The sequence below is a fragment of the Labeo rohita genome, chromosome 5 (genome assembly GCF_022985175.1).
Source record: "Labeo rohita strain BAU-BD-2019 chromosome 5, IGBB_LRoh.1.0, whole genome shotgun sequence".
Lineage (NCBI taxonomy): Eukaryota > Metazoa > Chordata > Actinopteri > Cypriniformes > Cyprinidae > Labeo > Labeo rohita.
The window spans coordinates 43,040,707-43,063,653 of record NC_066873.1 but is presented as its reverse complement, the minus strand read 5'-3'; the positions used below and the strand labels follow the sequence as shown (position 1 = coordinate 43,063,653).

At 34.1% G+C, this 22,947-nt stretch overlaps 1 protein-coding gene across 5 annotated transcripts in view; it reads right to left on the bottom strand.

Annotated features, from left to right (window-relative positions):
• tnca (tenascin Ca) overlaps positions 1-22,947 on the bottom strand; it is a 70,700-nt gene that overhangs the window by 46,424 nt on the left and 1,329 nt on the right. For all 5 annotated transcript variants that reach the window (XM_051109750.1, XM_051109751.1, XM_051109752.1 and 2 more), the window contains exons 2-3: positions 3,987-4,533; positions 1,031-2,344 (exon numbers count right to left, since the gene is read on the bottom strand). In XM_051109750.1, coding sequence (XP_050965707.1) covers positions 1,031-2,344; positions 3,987-4,461 — 1,789 coding nt within the window. In that variant the 5' untranslated portion in view covers positions 4,462-4,533. The remainder of the gene's footprint in view (positions 1-1,030; positions 2,345-3,986; positions 4,534-22,947) is intronic.

Below are 22,947 nucleotides of genomic sequence, written 5' to 3'. Positions count from 1 at the left end.
AATTTGGGAGCACCATATCAGTCCATTACATGGAGAGAAATCCTGGAATGTTTTCCTCAAAAAACAATTTCTTTACTACTAAAGAAAGAAAGACATGAACATCTCAGATGACAATATATATGACAAATTTTTATTAAAAAAAAAAAAAAAAAAAAATTATAAAAACATGCCAAAATGATACAAATGATTTTAGAAAAGCCAAAAAACAAAAAACAAAAAAACAAACAAACAACAACAAAAAAACACAATAAAATTACTAAAAAAAAAATCTGAAAATATAAACAAGATTATACATAGTATCAACAATAGTGCACATAAGTTTGTTCTGACAGATTTGAATATTTGGTTTGGTCCTCAAACTGTACATAGTCTGACCAAATTAATATATAATTATAAATAATAATAACAATAATAATAATAATGATAATGATAATAATAATATTATTGCACTTTTAGTTAATTTATTTTTTAAAATACAACAAACAAAATAATAAATAAAGTGTGATAATGGAATTATATTTTAAAATAAAAAAATGAGCATTAAACAAAAATACAATTATTTTATAGAAACTTAAAAAATACAATGCTAACATTTACACTTTTGTTTTTTGTTTTTTATTATTTACTATTATTATTATTTTTTACTTTCATTTTTTATGCATTTTCAACATTTGCAAACCTTAAATCAACAAGCTTTTATTTTGGCGGGTTGTGGGCAAGTTTGTATAAGCCAATGCACTGCCGGTTTTAGTGCTGCTGAGTGAAGAGTGCAAATGAATGGAATATCGCAGTTTTGCGTTTTGCTTTGAAACTGGCAGTGGATAGCCTACATTTATGCTTCTAGTTCAAATGGAAATCTTATACAGTATTACAGTTTGTCAATCTAAAATAAGCGGTCTGAACTTGTTTACCCAGTGCATTTTTTATTTTAGTTGCGCACGCGGACCACTTTAGTGCACCCCTGTATGTAAATGATAGTATATAAAGGCCTATATAGTATATAAATGGCTCTGCTTTTGACAACAATTACCTTTTGAGCAGTCCTCGCCAATGTAGCCTTCATCGCACACACAGCGGCCGTCCACGCATTGCCCCATGCCATTGCAATCATTCGGACAGCTTCTTTCTCCACAGGCATCTCCAACGAATCCCTCATCACACACACATTTCCCGTTGACGCAGCGCCCGCGGTTATTGCAGTTTCCAGGACAGGTGGGAATGGAGCAGTCCAGGCCCTCAAAACCCTCCTGGCAAACACACCGTCCGTCCACACAGCGTCCACGTCCGAGACAGTCGTTAGGACACTTCCTCTGACTGCAGTCCTCTCCGGTAAAGTCTTCGTCGCAAACGCACTGGCCCGCGACGCAACGTCCGCGGTTCAGGCAGTTGCTCGGGCAGCTCAATTCACTGCAGTCTTCACCGGTGAAGTCTGCAAAGCAAACGCACTTCCCGTCCACACACTGGCCTCGGCCATAGCAGTCCGACAGACAGGTTTTAATGCTGCAGTCCTCGCCGCCGAATCCCTCTTCGCAAACACACTGGCCGTTAACGCAGCGCCCACGATTGTTGCAATCATTCGGGCAGCTAAACTCCGAACAATCGTGGCCTTGGAATCCGACGTCGCATTCGCAGCGCCCGTCGATGCAGCGCCCTCTACCGTTGCAATTATTCGGGCAGGAAAGCTTCCCGCAGTCCTCTCCGAAATAACCCATTTCGCAAATGCACACGCCGTTGAAACAGCGCCCTCTTTGGTTGCAGTCATTCGGACAGGTCAAGCTGGAACAATCCTCGCCGGAGTAGCCGGCGTCACACACACAACGGCCATCAATGCAGAAACCTCGTCCCGAGCAGTCGTTTGGACAAGCGATCGCCCCGCAGTCCTCTCCGGTGAAGCCTTTGTCGCAATAACAAGTCCCGTTGTCGCATCGCCCTCGGTCGTAGCAGTCATGGGGACAGATGAGTTCGGAGCAATCGAACCCGGTCCAGGGTTCATCACAGACACATTCGCCATCAACGCAGCGGCCTCGTCCCAAACAGTTGTTGAGACAATCCGTTTCTGTGCAATCGACCCCGGAGAAGCCTTCGTTGCAAACGCACACTCCGTTAACGCAACGCCCGTTCTCACCGCAGTCAACCAGGCAGGTCTCGACACTGCAGTCTTCCCCAGTGAAGCCATCGAAACACTCGCACTTTCCGTTAACGCAACGGCCCTGGTCGCTGCAGTCTCCGGGACAGTCGGGAACCGTGCAGTTGGGGCCCTTCCATCCGGGCTCACAGATACAGCCGCAGGTCTCCGTGCTGTAGTTTCCACGGCCGCTGCAAAAGGGCTTTGTTCCTATTGCACCTACACAAACAGGAGATACATGTAAGAAATTAAATATGCTTTTGCTAAAAGGTGTGATTTACAATTATGGAAACATTACAATTACCAAGGCAGTTGAATGCCATTTGCTAAGGAAGAGGAATAAAAACATCACTAGACTTAAAAAGGGTCATAACCTATGAGATGTACGAAGTGTTACACAATTATGTAATACTGGCTTTATAGTTTTCATACAGAGGTCTATAAGTGAATTTCATCTCTGAGGTTAAAAATACAAACAAACAATTAAATAAATAAATAAATAAATAATTTTTTATTTATGATTTAAAATTGTTGTCTCTGAGGATAAATAAATATATAATTTTTCTTTATGATTTTACTTAATTCTGTCTCTAAGGTTAAATTTTTTTTTCCTGTATAATTTAAGTTCACTCTCTGAGGATAAACAAACAATTTTTTCTTAATGATTTAAATTTATTATATTACTGAGGTTAAATAAATAATTTTTAATTATGATTTAAAGAAATTGTTTAAGTAAATAAATTTCCTTTATTTAATTAATTAGGTCTCTGAGGTTAAAACTTTTTTCTTAGACATTAAACACATAAAATATTTGTATGATTTAAATTAATTATTTTTTTCTGAGGTTAAAAAAGTAAGAAAGAAAATAAATAAATATATTTTCTTTGTGATTAAATTAATTCAGTCTCTGAGGTTAAAACATGTTTTTTTTTGTAATCTTTGTAAATTTATTGTCAGACATTAAACAAACAAATAATTTTATGATTTGAATTAATTATTTTTTTGAGGTTAAAAAAGTAAATAAATAAATAAATACATTTCTTTATTATTTAAATAATTAGGTCTCTCAGGTTAAACATGTTTCTTTATGATTTAAATTCATTCTCAGACATTAAGCAAACAAATATTTTTATGTTTTAAATTAATATTTTTTCCTGTGAATAAAAAGGTAAAATAAATAAATAAATAAATAAATAAATAAATATTCTTTGTGATTTAATTAATTCAGTCTCTGAGGTTAAAACAATTATCTTTATGATTTTTTTCTTTATGATTTTTTTCTTTATGATTTTTTTTTTCTTTTTTCTTTATGATTTAAATTAATTGTCGCTGAGATTTAATAAATAAATAAATATATATATATTTTCTTTATGATTTTACTTTACTAAATCTGTCTCTAAGGTTAAAGCATTTTTTGGGTGCTTTAATTTCACTCTCTGAGCATAAACAAAAAAATATTTTTATTTATAATTTGAATTGATCACATCACAGAGGTTAAATAAATATTTTTTCTTTATGATTTAAAATAATAGTTTAATTGTTTTTGGGTAAATAAATAAATAATGATTTAACTAATTCTGTCTCTGAGGTAAAAATCTTCTTTATGATTTAAATTCATTTTCTGACATTAAACAAACACACATTTTCTGATTTGATAGAATGATGGATAGATAGATAGACAGACAGGCAGACAGACTGATAGATTGATGTTAGCATTCATTATGATGTAGGAATCAACATATCAACTGCTTTCATATTGTCTCTATGTTAACATTGAAGAACCATTCAAATTTGATTTTCTGTAACACTGTGAACTTTTCACTCTCAATAAAGAAGTGAATCTAAAGTCTGGAAAGCAAACCTGTGGCCTGAGCGCTGCAGCAGGTGGTTTCTGTAGCGCATTGCTCTCTGAGCGTCGACACCTCACCCTCCAACATCTCCAGCCGATTCAGGAGCTCCTTCAAGTCCGGCAGTCCGTCCGTACAACCACACGCCTGCTTGGGGATGTTGATGCGATGGGTGAAGACGATCTGATTTCTGCCATCTAATGTGTGGTCTGTTACTTCTGTGCCAGATGGCGCATCCTTCTGCTCAAGATCCAAGCCGGCAGGAGAGTCCAGATCCACCGAGCATAAAGCGCTACCGGGAACCTTGATGTTGTAGACGTGGTTAAAAATGACCGGTTGGGAAGAGCTCGGAAGGGTTACGTTGTGTATGCCGGGAATCGTCAGAGCTTCCCGTCGTTGTCTTATCATCTTCTTTACCAGGCCGGCGTGATTTAGAGTCATCAGGGTTGCCAAAACCAAACAGCTGAATGTCAGGCCTCCTGAACCCATGTTTCTGCACTAATGGATGCTTGTCTTGGCAAGAAGGCCTGCCTGGTGAGTCTGGACAAAGAGCTGCCGTTTCTGAAACAGCAAACACACATAACATATAATAAAAAATGAAAAAAGAAAGAAAGAAAAAAAAATGTCACTGTAATTCCAAGGATAAATAGAAAATGCAGAAACATTTCAGGAAACCATTTTTTCCAAAGCTCCATCATTTCAGAAAGAAAAAATGTTATTTTTGATTTTTGTTTATATTTTACTAAAATAGTAAAAACCATTCAATTAAAAGAAAAGGATGTTTACTGCAGCCATTAATCTTTAAAGTGACAGTTGACACAAAAAATTACAAATTATTGCAAAATTCCATGTCATTTTTCTATGAATTTTCAAATGAGAATTTTTGGAAAAAAAGAACACATTCCTTTATTTTACACAACTACAGTTTATATTGCTGTTATTTTGCACAGCTGTTTTGCACTAAAATAAAATAAAATAAAATAAAATAATCTTGACATCCAACAAAATGATCATGCATTATGCAAGGGGTAAAGTGACTTATCTGTTGAAAATATTGATAGCTAATAAATTCAATGCAAGTCTGCACCAGTTATTGAACTAAATTTATTGCCACTATATCTTACAGGACTATGAGGACCATCACTCATCGCTATCAATATCCTTATTGTTGAATCAAGTTATTGTTTTTTCTTTCTCCAAGAGACTCTGCCAGATTCCTAAAAATATAGTCCGTTATTGTCTTTGTGCATATTAATAAAATCTGCCTTTCCCGTCTGCACACTTGAGCCGGGATGACTTCATATCTGGACGTGGAGCTGTGTAATTTGTGGATGGTGGATGGGGGCCAGAGTCTCGGTCTCCTCCGCAGCGTGGGAACGCTCATCTGAAGCTCGTTCTGGATGTCCATGCAGCCTCCACATGTCTCAGATGTCTGAGCGTGTGCGATGCCGGAGAGGAAAACGCGGCTGCAGGACCTCAGCACGATTCAAAACCGATAACAACACCTACACGACTGCGGCCACAGGGACTTCCTGTCTCAGCTGCGTGCGTGAGCGGCACTTCTAAATGTGGAGGAAACTGATTGCAAAAGCCATTTATTTTCGCCCAGCCGTTCAATGATAAGCTTTATGACACAAATTGGGGCATGAAAGACATGCACTGCTTTGTGCAGAAAAGAATTACCACTTAAAAACTATAATGACAGCTTGGTGACGGCCACAGGTCGTCTTTGTGATCAGCTTATAAATGACTTTCCCAGGGCTTTTGTAGCATGGGCAGAATTTGAACAGCCTATAATGAGATGCTTTGAGTAAAGGGAGTGTAATTATGTTAATAAGAGTAACTAGGCAAAACTTGCTCATTTCAATGATGGACATGATTTCCTGTTGCTAGGAAATCGAATTTCACAACAGAATAAACCAGAATAGAATAGAATAGAATAGAATAGGTGCTGTAAGTGACGTGTTTTGGAATAGCACACATACCACCTGTCAGACATCAGTGAAATTTTGCAGTATGTTATTAGAATCACATCTGCATCTTTCACACAACTATGTAAACAGCACACACACGCACACGCACACGCACAAAAAGACTCAAGTGAGCAGTTAGGAAACTAGCCAATCAGTCGATCATTTCTCTAGAGTTTGATTCAGTAAGACTGATTCATTTCTGAGAATCAGTTCAAACTGTCCATTTCAAAGAATCAATTTCAAACACTTGATTTGTTTCTGCCATTACTCAGTGTACGTATTTTACTATAGACAAACTAATTAATTTATAAGAAATAAAATTATTTATACACACTACTGTTTAGGCATTTGGGGTCTAATTTGTTTCTTTTTACAAAAGTAGTTCTAATGCATTAATTATGCCTTGTAATGCACCTTATAATGCATTGATCTCATTAATAATTGTAACAACAGTTATAATACTTTTGAATATACTTACCCATTTATTGTTACACGTTTAGAAAATATTATGCATTAAAACATGATAAACAAACCTTCAAATATTATATGGTATTTTAACTTTGGTTACAATTACTTATAGGTATAATGCATTACAACATACATTATGAATACTGTTATAATGCATTGTATTTAAAAGCTTTAAGTAGTGTTATCATTTTTTTCAAGTCAGAGAGAAATACAGTAAAAACTAATATTTTAAAATAATTTCAATGTCAAATAACAGTATATACTGTAAAATATTATTTATTCCCGTGTTTAAAGCTGAATTTTCAGTTTCAGTGTCTTCAGCGTCACATGATCCTTCAGAAATCATCATAATATGCTAACTTCTGACTATTATCAATGTTGAAAACTGTGGTGCTGCTTCATATGTTTGGGAAAACCATGATACTTCTTTCCGGGATTCGTTGATGAATGGAAGTCCAAAAGAAAAAAGATCTGAAATAGAATGAATAAAATAAATAGGTACATAAAAATCTTACTGATGCCAAATTTAGTTCCAATCTGAATCAAAAGATTCACGATTCACGATACATGCTTTGAAGTCCCGATCTGAACCAAATGATTCGCAATCCGCGATCCGATTTGAGCGCTTCGAAACAATGAATCATTTTGCAACCCAGTGGTTTAACTGATTTGAAGTTTCGAAAAGCTCATTTTCACTACGTGCTTTTTAAAATCACCACAAGCGATGCTGAAATTTGAACATTAATGGCTTTTTTAACTGTTTTTTTTTTTTTTGCTAGTGAACCGCTTGAACTGAATGATCGTTGTCCCGAGATTGAATCAATCGGAGCGGTTCCAGCTTAAATGACTCACTCAGTTGAATCCGTTTGTCTGTTCCTCCGCTGCCTTGAAGTGTGGTAAGATAACTGTTTTCCACATCAAAACAAAGCTGCGAACATATTCAGGTGAGGTAACTGGTTTACTGCTAACTAGTTAACTAGTGAAACACTCCTTTAATATGAGCTGCACCTCAAAATGCATAGTAGATGGAAACATTATGCTTTATGATTGACTCTGTAGCTTAATTAACTAGATTTTACCACAGCAATTCAGTTGATGACAGTTCAACAGGATGATATTTAGATATGATATGATCTTATTAGCTTTATCACCAAGCCTAGTTGCAAAACTCTCATCCTTTTTTCCTCATTTTAATTTTTTTTTCAACACGGTGCTCTTATATAACAAACAGCCAATGACATGCCATTATTGCAGTAACTGAATAAAAGTTGTCCTTAAAGATGCTCATAGATAGTCTTAAAGGCTAAATACTGACTGAATGAGAATCTGAGGTGCAGGATATTGGTATTTCCTGACTCTCTAATGGTCAATGGTGCATTTAAATGTCAAATCCCTATTTTATAGGTGTCCACGTAAATGCTTCTTGTAAAAGACAGACTATTTGAGAACTGTTGGTTGGAATCTGTAATAGGCAGTAATTATTAGCACCCTGAAATGATGCTTCTAATCATTAAGTGAGTCAGAATGATGCTAAAACACCTAACAGTCTAGAAATTCAGCCAAATGGTCTAATTTTTCACTTTTGTTCCTTTAAAAACATTTCCATTTGAGATTACAACAGCATGTAAAACATTTTATTGAAGGCAGTCATTAACGAAGGCAACACTGCTAGTTAACAAGGCAGTGGACTAAATCACATCGCGCAGACATCCATGGGATCTTGCTTGCACAATGTCCGTTGTGTTGTCACAGGTGTATTGTGCATGTGGTTCTCATTTACATAGCTGCTGGTTAAACAAGCATGATCACTAGCTGTAAAGTGCAGTAAACATGGAACAGCAAGGGAATTTTTTTTTTTCAATTCTTGTCCATGATTTTGTTGCATGCATTTTTTAAATTATGGGTTTACAGTAGACAACACATTGTGAAACAACTAGAAAAGAAAAGTCTTTGTTCATTTAATAAGTTTAAAATGGCAATAGACATAAGTATGTGTAAGAAAATAGTTTGGAATAATTATGATTTTTTTGAAAGTGCTTTTAAAACGTTTCTTATGTTCATCAGGGATGCATTTATTTGATTAGTAATACAGTAAAAAAAGAAATATTGTGAAATATTATTATAATTTAAAATAACTGTTTTCTATGTGAACATATTTTAAAATGTAATTTATTCCAGTGATGCAAAGCTGAATTTTCAGCATCATCTCTCCAATCTTCAGTGTCACATGATCCTTCAGAAATCATTCTAATATGCTAATTTGCTGCTCAAGAAATATTTCTTATTATTACATAAAGAGACACATAGACATGTGCAAGCATTTTACATCAAATACTGTGAATTGAAAACAGAAGTTTCAGTGGATAGCATGAGAATATTCAACCTATCCATTTATGAATCCTTTTCATGTGACATTTTTTGAGCTTTTTTAAGTTTTTCTTTGAATGCTTTGCCAGCTTCATAAAAATGCTTGAATAAAAAGCACGCAATCTGATATTTAAAATGCATAGTCATCACATTCTCAATGTCTCTGACAGCCTTTAAAATGCATTAAAAGTATTCATGACCAGACAAAGTACAACCAGACATTAAAATGCAATGAAGAATTTTTTTTTAGAGTTTAACGCAAATATAAAAAAGGGGAGATTAGGAAAGAAACAAGTTGTTGTTAGCAATACAGTTTTTGGGGTATTCTAAAATAACAATAACTGAGTTTATAACAATGAAATGGACAGTATTAAAAGAAAATATTAAAAAGCTTACAAAAATCTGTCATTTGCATATTGTGTGAGACCATGTATTGAGCATGCTAAAACTGTATGCTAAACTACTAGGGCCCTATTAAATCTGTTTTACTTTTTTCTGAATTCCATTTTATCCATTTTAATTTTTCTGAATTCTGTTTTTTTTTCCATTTAATATTTTTTTTGACTCCTTTTTAATGGTTAAATTAAACTGTATTAATAACAGAGCATGTCTAATTAAATAAAATCATGAAACTTTTCTTTAAACTAAATTGATTTCACATCAGGGCCCTATGAAATGTTTTATTTTTTCTCATCGTATGTTTTATTGTTATCAAATTCTGTGTTTTAGCATGTTATTTGAATGCATAGTTAATCTATTCAAATTGAAATGTTTTTTTCCCCCTCAGAAATTTAAAATGTCCTGGTTACCAAATAAATGCATAAAACATTAATATAATTTATCTTTTAATTATTGAAAATTAAGAAAACTTTATTTTTGGCAAAACAAAGGGGATTTACTATTAAAATTAAAACATGGAGGAAATGTTGTGTGATTATAACCTAAAAAATAATGTTTGTTTCATTTTAGTAGTAGTAGCAGTTGTAGTAGTAGTAGTAGTAGTAGTAGTAGTAGCAGTAGTAGGCTATATAAATTCTACTGCACAGTAGTAGCTAATATATTTCTGGCACAATGTCTTCAAGTTAAACCGGACTTTTATTTTGACGGATTGCCGTGTCTACGTTTACAGTTCTGTGTGTATATGGTATGACGCTAGTTTTACTCAAATGGAACGGTCAAATGCTCATGAAGTGACTCTCAGCAGATGTTGTTCGTGTATTTATGTCCTCATTTAGTGAGACGACAGACGCTGAAGTCACAGCGAGCGTCACGTGCACATGCAGTATGTGTGTTAGTAAACACAGCCACTTGTCTGTGTCATTCATTAACACAGAGACACGCAGAGATGCCGGTTTCAAATTTCAATGGTATTTTTTTTGCGGCTTAATATTTACAGATACTAGTCCATATCACAGTTTGATTTAAGGGTAATGACCTACTTTTTACTAATTCATCCAAACTTTGACAAATTCCGTAACGTTTCGCGTAAATTCCATTTTTATTACTGGATTCCGTGATTCTGTCCGTGATTCACAGGAAATCATAGGGCCCTATACTCGGCATTCAGCTAGATTTTTTTCCTTTTTAAAAAGGCACATTACAATCTACTAATTGCACGGTTAGTCCCCTTAGAGCAGTCTGGTGTTAAGTGCATTGCATCAGTTTACAACGGTGACATGGGAAACCTTTAACCACAACATCAGCTCATCCTCACACTTTGAAGTGTCTCCTCTGCACTCCCAGATTTTTTCCATTCCTTAAAACCCTAACAAGGGTCAACCCTATGACCCTTAAAGGCCCTTAAAGGTCTGTTCAAAACAACGCTTGAGGCTAATGCGAAGGATCTACACCTTAACAGACACGTTTATGAGATCGTTTTCTCAGCATGCGCACAATAAAGTTGAAACAGCGTTTGGGTCACTACGGTAGGTTCAGGAACAAAGGTATGAATTCAGTGTAGCTCTATTACATTTACTTCTACGTTCTTTTTAAACACCAGCATGTGAACATATAAATCTGAGATTGAATTTCATAGGCTTTCCTCCTACATCTGGAGAAAGTTTCTGGAAAATACCTTGTGTGGCTAACGCTAATCTGGCTATAATTCACTGCTCATTGTAGCTGTAACTGTTAAGCTGTAGATGATCTGCAATACCATTAATAAAGTCAAGTCATAATTATGACATAATATAGGCCTACCATAATTATGATTTTTATGAATTAGTATTTCAGAATTTTGACTGACATTATTTAGACTATGAGCTTATCAAAATTCAGATTTTTCATCATAATTATGACTTAATATCTCAGTTTTGACTGTCAATTTAGACTTTATCATCTCATAATTATAACTTAACATCTCAGAATTTTGATTGCCAATTTAGATATCTCATAACTGAGTTATCATCAAAATTCAAACATTTTATCTCATAATTCACTTTGTAGCTCTGCAATTTGACATAATTTAGACTTTTTATCTCATAATTATGAGTTTATATGATAATTTAGACTTTGTCTCATAAATGTATCTCAGAATTTTGACTGATAAATTAGATATCTCATATTTGAGTTCATGAAAATTCGGTCATTTTATCTCCTAATTATGACTTAGTATCTCAGAATTTTGATTGATATATTTTAGGTATCTCATAACTGAGTTTTTAAACCAAAATTCTGACATTTTATCTCATAATTTTTACTTAGTATCTCATAATTTTGACTGACATAATGTTGACTTTTCATCTCATAATTATAAGCTTGTATCATAATTTAGACTTTTTTGTCTCATAATTATGACTTAGTATCTCAGAATTTTGACTGACAAATTTGATCTCTTATAATTGAGTTTTTTTAAACCAAAATTCCGACATTTTATCTCATAATTTTGACTTAGTATCTCAAAATTTTGACTGATATAATTTAGAGTTTTCATCTCATAATTATGAGTTTGTATCATAATTAAGACTTTCTGTCTCATAATTATGACTTAGTATCTCAGAATTTTGATTTAGAATCTCAGCATTTTAACTGACATACTTTAGACTTTAATCTCATAATTATGACTTTGTATCTCAAAATTTTGACTGACATAATTTATATATCTCAACTGAACTGTATCAACATTTAGACTTTTCATATCATAATTATGAGTTTGTATCATAATTTAGACATTTAGGCCTGGGGCCAGTTGCATAAAAGCATATTTTTTAAAATTCAGTTATATAAAAATATAAATTTGTCTAAGTTGAATCCAAAAAATAAGACTGATAACCCCTTTGGCTAACTGCTAGTTGGTCAGACTAGTTCTTAAGTCACTGTCTTAACACAGAGGCTAAGTCTGGCCCCTGGTTTTTCAGACAGGGCTTAGTCCAAGCCAAGATTAGACAATAGTTGAATTAGGAGATTTAAGTAATTTTTATAAATATGCCTTATAAAAAAAAAAAAAAATTACTGGTGTGGATCTTGAAACCAAACTGAGGCACTGATACCTAACAGCTCAGACTTACATTTTAGTCTGGGACTAGGCTTAAGCCTTGTCTGTGAAACCGGGGGTACATCTCATAATAATGATTTAGTATCTCATAACTTCGACTGACATAATTTAGTCTCTTTGTTGTAATTTAGACTTTATCTCATGATTATAACTTATTTAGTTTTTTTTTTCCCTCACCTTTTTTCCCTCATAATATAGACTTTTCATGTCATAATTATGAGATGAAAAGTGTCTCAACTTTTTATTTCAACTATGAACTCAACTTAGTATCTTAGGCTTTTCTATCTGATGACTTCAATGTCATAATGATTTACCAAAGCATGACTTTTTTTTCTTATGTGGCAGAAATAGCTTTCCTGTATAATAACATGTGCAGATTAATTAGATGTTTAAATACAGGCTACATATACAGCTCAAAACTGCCCAACCCTACTTGTCACTTAATCACAAAAACAACTAACCAATTTGTAAAGACACTGAGGAATAAATAGTCTATGCATTTAAGAAAATTACAAAGGGAAATCCTCCTCCTGGAATACAAATCTATTTTCTTCAAGTTAAAATCCAGAATTACTGTATCTTAGTTTTCCCTGTACTGGCAACAGAAAGGGAACTTTCCCACCTGGAAACAGGGACTAGGAATGTTGGCCTCTGTTTCTGCCATCTGTTTTGCCTGGTCCACAGCAGAGAGACCGTGCGTATGTGTGTGTCATACGCGTTTAGACTAGAAGAGCTCCGGCCATCAAACGCTCAGCGTTCAACAGATTCCACTCTTAACAAATATACAATTCGGTGGTATACAAAGTCTATAGCTTAAATCCACTGCAACCTTATGGCAGGAAGTATCAGTCCACACTCCAGATGAATAGAGCAGACTGTATGCTGTATATGTGAACACTCTAACATGTTTAGTCCACTGCCAGTGGGCGATTACAAGACTTTGATTGATGTCTACACCGAGCACACTGCCATATGCTGTTTTCCGTGCTGAGAGAAATAGATTTTGTATTTTTCTGGGTAATAAAACTTTCTGTAGAACAAGCATGAAAGTACTGATGTGAATAACATCATGGTTTTGTAATAGCTGCAATAAAAACATTGTATAGTCCTAAGGTAATTTAAATCATTAGAGTAGGGGATTGTTCAACCAGATCCATCAGGTGGCTTTTTAATATTCATGAGATAATATCAGTTTCTAAATAGTGTGAGAATGTATCTATTAATTAATTTATTTATAGCCTTGATTCCAAAAGTAGTTTTCAAAAATGACTTCTGGAATGAATGGATGGTCGGCTTTAAGCCTTGATCCACACCAACCAAAATGAATAATCACTAATGATGATCTAAAAAAATAAAAATAAAAATACATTTTAAAAATATTAAATTTAAAAATGAAAAGAGTGTGCCAATAAATAAATAATACTTAAGTGGAGTAAAAAAAAACAACTCATTCCATAAAGAATTTTAAGTTTAGACATACAGAAATATATGAGTACTGTATATATAATAGTGAATTTGCATTGCTTCATGGGAGTGAGAGGTTGCTGTGGAGCTGTTTTGTATGGGCAGCCAAGTGTAACCAATTTCATGAACTGAATGCATTATGCGACACGAAATGCATGACAAAATGCAGTTATACTTTAATGCATTTTGCATGCAGAGAATCTGTTTGAAGCCATTAAAAACTTGAACAGCAAAAAGCAGTTGCATTTCCTCAGTGAAAAGCAGCCAATTCTAAACCAATATATATAAATCTAATAATAATATTAATAATAAAGAACATGGCTTGATATAAAACTGATAATGTGTAATATTGTTGCAAGCTCTGTTATATCAAAATAATTCTGGATGGAAAGATACTTTATTGTCCTGCGAATCAATGCTTTCCTCATTAAGGCAACCTCCAGAAATCTCCAATTTCACTGACCTGCTGAATACTTCCAGAACGTTTTTCGTTGATGAGGATACCATCAGAGATCTGCCCCTATGTGACACTTTTCCTTAAGTAAGTGAGAAGTTTGATGGTGAAACGGATACACCAGACATGAATTCTCTCGTCTTCAGTGGCCGCTTCCCAAAGTGAATGAGTGATTCTCACAAAAAAAAAAAAAAAAAAGAGCCTGGAAGTGATCCATCAGCACCAGGCCATCTGCACCACAGGTCCATATGCAACCCAGACCTGTCTGTCTAGACTCTCTGAGATTTATGGGAAGTAGGCGCTTATATCAAAGATTACTCATGGGAACACAGATCCTAGAACACACCGTATAACTGGTTTGCAGCGCAGCTGTTTGGTCCATATCACTGTTGACATTCATTTTATTCAGCAACACCTGAATGTACTTGACTGGAATGAAAAGTTGCACTTGGACATGGTTAGAATTTCTTTGGTTTTCAAGCAAACATCAAATAGAAAGAGTTGCTGACATCTTCAATCTTCAGAACAGTGTACTTCTCACATTGTTTTAGCGGTATACACCATATATACTGTGGAAAGTATGCAGTGTTTCTGCATGTATGATATAACCATACCATATGTGACACTGGACCACAAAATCAGTCATAAGAGTCTTTATTTTAAATTGAGATTCATACATCACATTCCATTAATGTATGATTTGTTAGTATAGGACAATATAATTCGAGATACAACTATTTGAAAATCTGTAATCTGAGGGTGCAAAAATATCTAAATATTGAGAAAATCGCCTTTAAAGTCGTCCAAATGAAGCTCATAGCAATGCATATTACTAAACAAAAAAAACTGATATATTTTACAAATTTACAAAATATCTTAATGGAACACAATCTTTACTTAATATCCTAATGATTTTTGGCATTATAGAAAAATCAATCATTTTGACCTATACAATGTATTTTTGGTTTTTGCTACAAATATACCCGTGCTACTTAAGACTGGTTTTGTGGTCCAGGGTCACATTTAGCATGAAATGCACAGTATACAACCTGAGCACAGAATATAGAATACTGTATCAAACAATGCAATATTTAACCAATGAACCACATTATCAAGCACAATTTCTAACCCCTCTATATGGACTCATTTTATTGAAAGTTAATACATTTTTGCTTTGGCAGAATGCAGTATAGTGCAGTATGCATAACATTTATTCTGAAGTCTGAACATATCCAGCATCCTGAATTATTGTTATTTATGATTCAGTACTCTTACAATATGTAATTTTTCCTATGAATCAATGTTATTTAAGTGTCACTGAGATAATATTATTAGATTTTAGTTATATTTTAAATTTTAAAGCTTTAGTCATTTTTTTGTGCTGTTATTTTTCCCCCCAGTTTTTGTAAGTGTAAAATAATGTCAAATAAATAAAAATGAGAAATGTTACCTTGCCAAGTTGAATTTTTTTTTTATTATTCCAGTTAACAAGTTTATTTCAAATAACAAAAATGTGTTTTTTTTTTTTTGTGATGATTTTTACTTTTCATTTTAGTTTAAGTTGACTATAAGCATTTTTTGTTAGAACTAAAGCTATTAAAAATAAATTTATTATGATATTTTAGTAAGTGAAATAAAGATGAAATAAAATATAAATATTAGACAAAAAAAAAAAAAAATCAGAAATTATCTCCATATAGTGGACTTCTATGGTGCTTGTGAGTTTGAAAGTCCAAAATGCAGTTCCCTAACCCTAAAAACTCGAACTGTATTATACCGGAATGTACACGCGCAGAGCTAGACACGAGCATTTGAGGTTAAAAAGAATATACATATTTTTTTTTTTTGTAAAAATGGCAGATCGTTTTGCTAGATAAGACTATAGATATTCCTCGGCTGGGATCATTTAGAGCCCTTTGAAGCTGCATTGAAACTACATTTTGGAGGTTCAAACTCACGGGCACCATAGATGTCCACTTTAAGAAGATAATTCCTGAAATGTTTTCTTCAAAAAAGCATAATTTCTTTACGACTGAAGAAAGAAAGAAAGACATGAACATCTGATGACAACAGGGTGAGTACATTATCTGTATATATATATATATATATATATATATATATATATATATAAAATTATTCTTATTTTCCTAACCTCATGATTTCTCTTTATTTTTCACACTCTGAGAATCTATTCATAAGCAATCTGGAATAAAAGAATTGGCCATTATCACATCAACAGCAGACTGGTCCACTAAAACCTAAAATTTCACACTCATACAAATGTTCTTTTGCTCTTCCTTAAGTGAAGCCCTGAGGCCGTGGGCCGGTCTCACTCCAGCTGTCCTGACAGACCCAGGCACCTTCCACTATCTCTTTCTCTCCGTTCCCATCATTCCTTCCACACCATCACAGGAGGAACCGCACATAGCAGAGGCACCATAAACCCCCGTCTGCCGCTGACCTCCGACAATTTACGCCCTTTCATTTCAGCTGGATGGAGACGGGGGCTTGACTCTTTCCTCAGGTCTTAAACCTCAAACGCTCACCTCAAACGTCCCACTGCGCTCACCTGATGCACTTCCATAAAGCTGCAGATAAAACTGCCAGGGAGAAAAAAGACCATCTGGTTTTTAGCATGAGCTTCAGAGCATTCAAATGAATTAGAATAATTCATACCTAATACATTCTGCATTATTATGCAGAGTGATGATTTCTAAACCACAGAAAGGCCACACTTGCTTTTAATAGTGTGGTAGAAGTCAAAACACCATGTACTGTCATTTACGGGGCCATTGAGTGTCATCAAAAAATTCTCTACTTTCCACTTTCCAAAACTACTGCATATTTTTCTTATATAAAGCATGTGTTTTATCAATGATAAAAGCTTCTTTCCAAAAACGGGCAACTACTTTTTAAAACCCTACACTGTAAAAAAAAAAAAAAAAAAAGAAAAAAAAAAAAAAAAACATAGTTGAGAAAAATTAAAAACGTAAGGAAACTTGATGCAGTAAGACTTTTGAGTTCTCTCAAAAATAGTTTTTCTCAGTAAAGATACTTTGTTTAGCCAACATAAATTTGATTGTTCATGCAGTGCTGATTGTCTTATTTTGCTAATAGAAAAAGTCTCGTCACAGCAACTGAAACAACAATTATGTATCAATTTTTTTGTTTACTTACAAAAGACAAACAGTGAATTGTTATAGAAACATTAATGGATAACTTTCTAATATTCTATTATATGTCTAATATTCACAACACTGTCTTTGTTTGCAAAACATCTTACAAGACTAAGATATCCAGCAAACAGATATAAGTGGTTGAACACACTCTAGGCCTCAAAACTGGACATTAAAATTAACATTATAATTAGGTTAAAAAAAAAATTACAGTGCAACAAATAACTAACAATAATGACAAAACAACAACAAAAAGTTTAAATTAAGTCAGCAAACAGCAAAACAATAATCCTATAATTCTAGTAATCGCATAATTTATTCATGCTGCAATGCATGCTGGGAACTCACAAAGCCTTAACATTTCAACAATAAGAAATTTTTTGTTCAGACAACTGTGTTTGACTAGTTGGGACAGCATTTGGGGCAATTTTGTTGGTCTGACAAGGGTTTTTACGTTGTTTCAAGAAAACAGCATTTTTTATTATTTGAGACTCAGAATGTTTCGTAAACTGGAAAATATGCATTTGCATTTTTTACAGATTTGAAAAGCACTGCATAGATAAAACTCAACAATGCAAACAAAAATGAGAGTACTCTATCTATAATATTAATTTCTAAAGTAAAAAAGTCATCTAGTCTGAATCAGGAGAGAAATATGCACAGATCAAGCACCATTTACAAGGCAAAACAGTTGGTGGAGCTTGATGTGATGGACTTTTTCACTTGAGGAAGCATTATTATGGATCATGGTCTCATATTTTGGCCAGAAGTGACGTTTTGGCTTCACAAGACGTCATTTGATGGACTGGAGTGGTGTGGATTACTTATAGATTATTGTGATGTTTTCATCAGCTTTTTGGACTCTCAATCTGACGGCACCCATTCACTGCAGGAACCATTGGTGAGCAAATGTTGTAATGCTACATTTCTGCAAATCTGATGAGGAAACAACCTCATCTACATCTTGGATGGCCTGAAAGTGACTGCATTGTCAGCAAATTTTCATTCATGGGTGAACTATTTATTTAAAAGGCTTTTCTATGCAGACAAATCACTAGGTTATGGATTCACTTAAGAAAAATTCACTTAGAAAACCTCTAATCAACAGACCACACAAATTGAAGAATCACTCATATCCGTAAACAAACAGCACAGGATGAGTTGTACACTATAGTTTAACACAGAGTTTTGAAAAAAATCAGTGAGTGTGAGCTATAATGATAATGATTTGCTAAAGAGAGCCACACATTAAATAGTAATGGTCTGTTTATGCACCTGAACTTCAGAAACCACAGGGCCTGGAGTCTTTCCCTTAAACACATACACACAGAGAGCAGCTGCCTCCCACAGATCATCCTCTCCTTTCCACAGGACGATGACATTTTCATGATGTTCACTCATGTCATATAGACATGCACAGACTGATAGATGAATACATGCCTTTTGCCAGGTGATATCAAAGACAAGCACACTGGTTTCAGCCTTTCATCATTCTGTCAGAGTCCCTCACATGAACACATATGTACATGCTCACTGCATGACGACAATGTCTTAACATTGCATGTATACTTCAGCATGAAACAAGGTTCACAAGCCATTTAATTGTATGTGCACAGTACACATTTACAGCACATAATCATTGTTGAAACACAGAACCAGGAAAGTATATTCAGATTTCTGAGAAATACATTTTTTCCTCTGGGTTCCAAAAAGAATGAGATGTCTTTAATGTTTCAGTTGTTTCTCCAAGACAGCAGATTAAATGGAGAGCAAAATGCTTCTCCTATAATTTCAAAAGAGATCTTGAGGTCTCAGACTTGCCAATAAATCTGCAAGTCTGCAATCAAAAGTCAATATGTGATCCTGGACCACAAACCCATCATGAGTAAATTTCTTCTGAAAGCTGAATAAATAAGCTTTCCATTGATGTATGGTTTGTTAGGATAGGGCAGTTTTTGGTCAAGATACAAGTATTTGGATACAAGTCTGGAATCTGAGGGTGCAATCAATCAATCAATCAATCAATCAATCAATCAATCAATCAATAAATAAATAAATAAATAAATAAATACAAATTTTGAGAAAAGTGCCTTTAAAGTTGTCCACATGAAGTTCTTAGCAATGCATATTACTAATCAAAAATTAAGTTGATATATTTACAAAAGGAAATTTACAAAATATCTTCATGGAACATGATCTTTACACAAACACAAACATGTACATTAATGTTGTTTGCATATTAATGTAGCCCAGTTTGTGCTGATTACAATGTAATCAGACTTTAGCCATTAATATGTTTTTAAGATACTGAAAAAAGCACAAATGTAAGGGCATGTCAAAACTTCCCCAGGGTGCCAAAACACCCTCAGACCCCAGAGAATATTTTGGTCCAGGGTCACATGTGTGTTTCTCTCAACTCTGCATGATGAGAACCATCTGAGACATAACATTTTCTTCTGGATCCCACTACATTGCGAAGAACATAAAAATTAAATTGTTTCTCTGAGACACGAATGAGATTTCATGGAGAGCAAAAGGAATCTCCTGAGAAAAAGAACCCATTAATCTCACGTCTCCTATTTTTAGAAGACAACTGTCAAGGAAATCAAAGTCTACAATCACAAGTGAGTATGTTTATCTCACTATGATAACAGCTGACTCATTTGTATCAATTGCACAAGGATTTTTAGGAGAAACATCTGAGACAAAGTTGGCATATCAAATAACCAAGAAGTCAAAAAAAAAAATAAAAAAATAAAAATCTCTTCAAATGAACCTCTGAGAAATACAATTTTCCTTTGGGTTCCACCACCTATAAAAAGAAATAAATATGAAATCTCTTTAATGTCTCAACTGTTTTTCCGAGACCAAATGGAAAGCAAATTGGAAAAAACAACCCATTAATCTCACATGCGTCTCCTACAGTTTCAAAAGAGAACTTCAAATTTCATACTGTGCTCAGGCCAAGAAATCAGAGTCTTCCATCAAAAATCAGTATGTTTATTGCAATATAAACAGCATAACAGTTGACTCATTTAGAGACTAATAGAACATCTGAGAAGTTGATACTTCAAAACAAATCAAGAAATAAATGTCCTCAGATGTGAAAAAAAATAATTTTACCTTAGATTCCAACACATAAAAATGAGATGTATTTAATGTCACATTTTGTTTCTCCCAGACAGCACTGAGATTAAATGGAGAGCAAAAGGAATCTCCTGCTTCTCTTGAGAAAAATAACCCATTAATCTCACATGTGTCTCCTGTAGTTTCAGTACAGATCTTAATGTCTCATACTTGCCCAGAAATCAAAGTCTGCAATCAAAAATCTGGGGTTGACAGTATAACAGTTGACTAATTTGTATGATAATTTTTAGGAGAAAAATCTGAGACAAGGTTGATACCTCTAAGAGCTTGACTGAATCTTTTCAAATGAACCTTTGAGAAATACAGTTTTACTCTAGGTTCCAAAACATATAAAAATAAATGAAATCTCTTTAATGTCTCAGTTGTTTCTCAGAGAAATATAACCTGAGAAATATAACCTATTCATTTCACATGCACTGTAGTTTCAGAAGAGAACTTAAAAGTCTCATACTGTGCTCAGATAGGCAAGAAATCCAAGTCTTCAATCACAAATCAGTAGGTTAATTGCAATATAAACAGCATGATAACAGCTGACTCATTTGCATCTATTTTTTAGAAGAAACATCTGAGACTAGGAGAACATTAATATTTCGAACAACCAAGAAATACATTTCCTCAGATGTAAAAAAAAGAATTTTAACTTAGATTCCAACACATAAAAATGAGACGTCTTTAAATGTTACAAAATCAATCAAAAAAACGGGTTTTCTATATATGAACAGCATGATAACAGTTGACTTGTTTTTATGATCATTTTTAGGAGAAACATCTGAGACAAGGTTGATACTTCCAAGAACTCAACTGAATCTCTTCACATGAACCTTTGAGATATACAGTTTTCCTTCAGGTTCCAAAACATATGAAAAGAAATTAAATCTCTTCAATGTTTCAATTGTTCAGCGATGAGACTAAAAGGAGAGCCAAAGGAGCCTCTTGAGGTAGTTTCAGTAAAGATCTTAATGTCTCAGACTGTGATCTGATTTGCCAAGAAATCAAAATCTGCAATCAGAAATCAGTATTCTTATCTCAATAAAAATTTCATGATAGCAGCTGACTCAGTTGCAGTTATTTTCAGGAGAATTTTTAGGAGAAACATTTGAGACAAAATTGATACTTCAAAAAAACCAAGTACTAAATGTCCACTAAATGTCCTCAGCTGTGAAAAAAACGACTCAGAGAAATCATTTTTTCTTTAGTTTCCAAAACCTAAAAAAATGAGATGGCTTTAATATCAAATTTTTTCCCTAGACAGCATTAAGGAATTCTCCTGAATTCATTAACTTTACATGTGTCTCTTGTAGTTTCAGGAAAAATCTTAATGTCTCAGACTTGCCAAAAAATCAAAATTTTTTCAATGTCTCAGCTGTTTCTCCGAGACAGCAATAAGACAAATATAACCTATACATTTCACATACATCTCCTGTAGTTTCAGAAGAGATCTTAATGTCCCAGACTTGCCAAGAAATCAAAGTCTGCAATCAGAAATCAGTATTCTTATCTCAATATAAATTGCATGATAACAGCTGACTCAGCTGCAACTATTTTCAGAAGAATTTTTAGGAGAAACATCTGAGACAAAGTTGATACTTCAAACAACCAAGAACTAAATGCTCTCAGCTGTGAAGAAATGACTCAGAGAAATCATTTTCCCTTAGATTCCAAAACCTATAAAATTAGATGTCTTATCACATTTGTTTTTCCTAGACAGCATTGAGATTAAATGGAGAGCAAAAGGATTCTCCTGCTTCTCTTGAGAAAAAGAACCCATTAATCTCATATGTGTCTCCTGTAGTTTCAGAACAGATACTAATGTCTCATACTTGCCAAGAAATCAAAGACTGCAATTAAAAGACCGGGTTTACCTATATATGAACAGCATGATAACAGTTGACTTGTTTTTGAGAATTTTTAGGTGAAACATCTGAGACGAGGTTGATACCTTAAATAACCAAGAACTTGACTGAATCTCTTCACATGAACCTTTGTGAAATACAGTTTTCCCTCTAGGTTCCAAAACATATGAAAAGAAATGAAATCTCTTCAATGTCTCAATTGTTTCTCAGAGACAGCGATGAGATCAAAAGGAGAGCCAAAGAAGCCTCCTGAGAAATATAACCTATTCATTTCACATTCGTCTCCTGTAGTTTCAGAAGAGAACTTAATGTCTCAGACTGTGGTCAGACTTGCCAAGAAATCAAAGTCTGCAATCAAAAGACTGGGTTTTCTATATATGAACAGCATGATAACAGTTGACTCGTTTTTATGAGAATTTTTAGGAGAAATATCTGAGACGAGGTTGATACTTCAAATAACCAAGAACTTGACTGAATCTCTTCACATTAACCTTTGAGAAATACAGTTTTCCTCCAGGTTCCAAAACACATGAAAAGAAATGAAATCTCTTCAATGTCTCAATTGTTTCTCAGAGACATA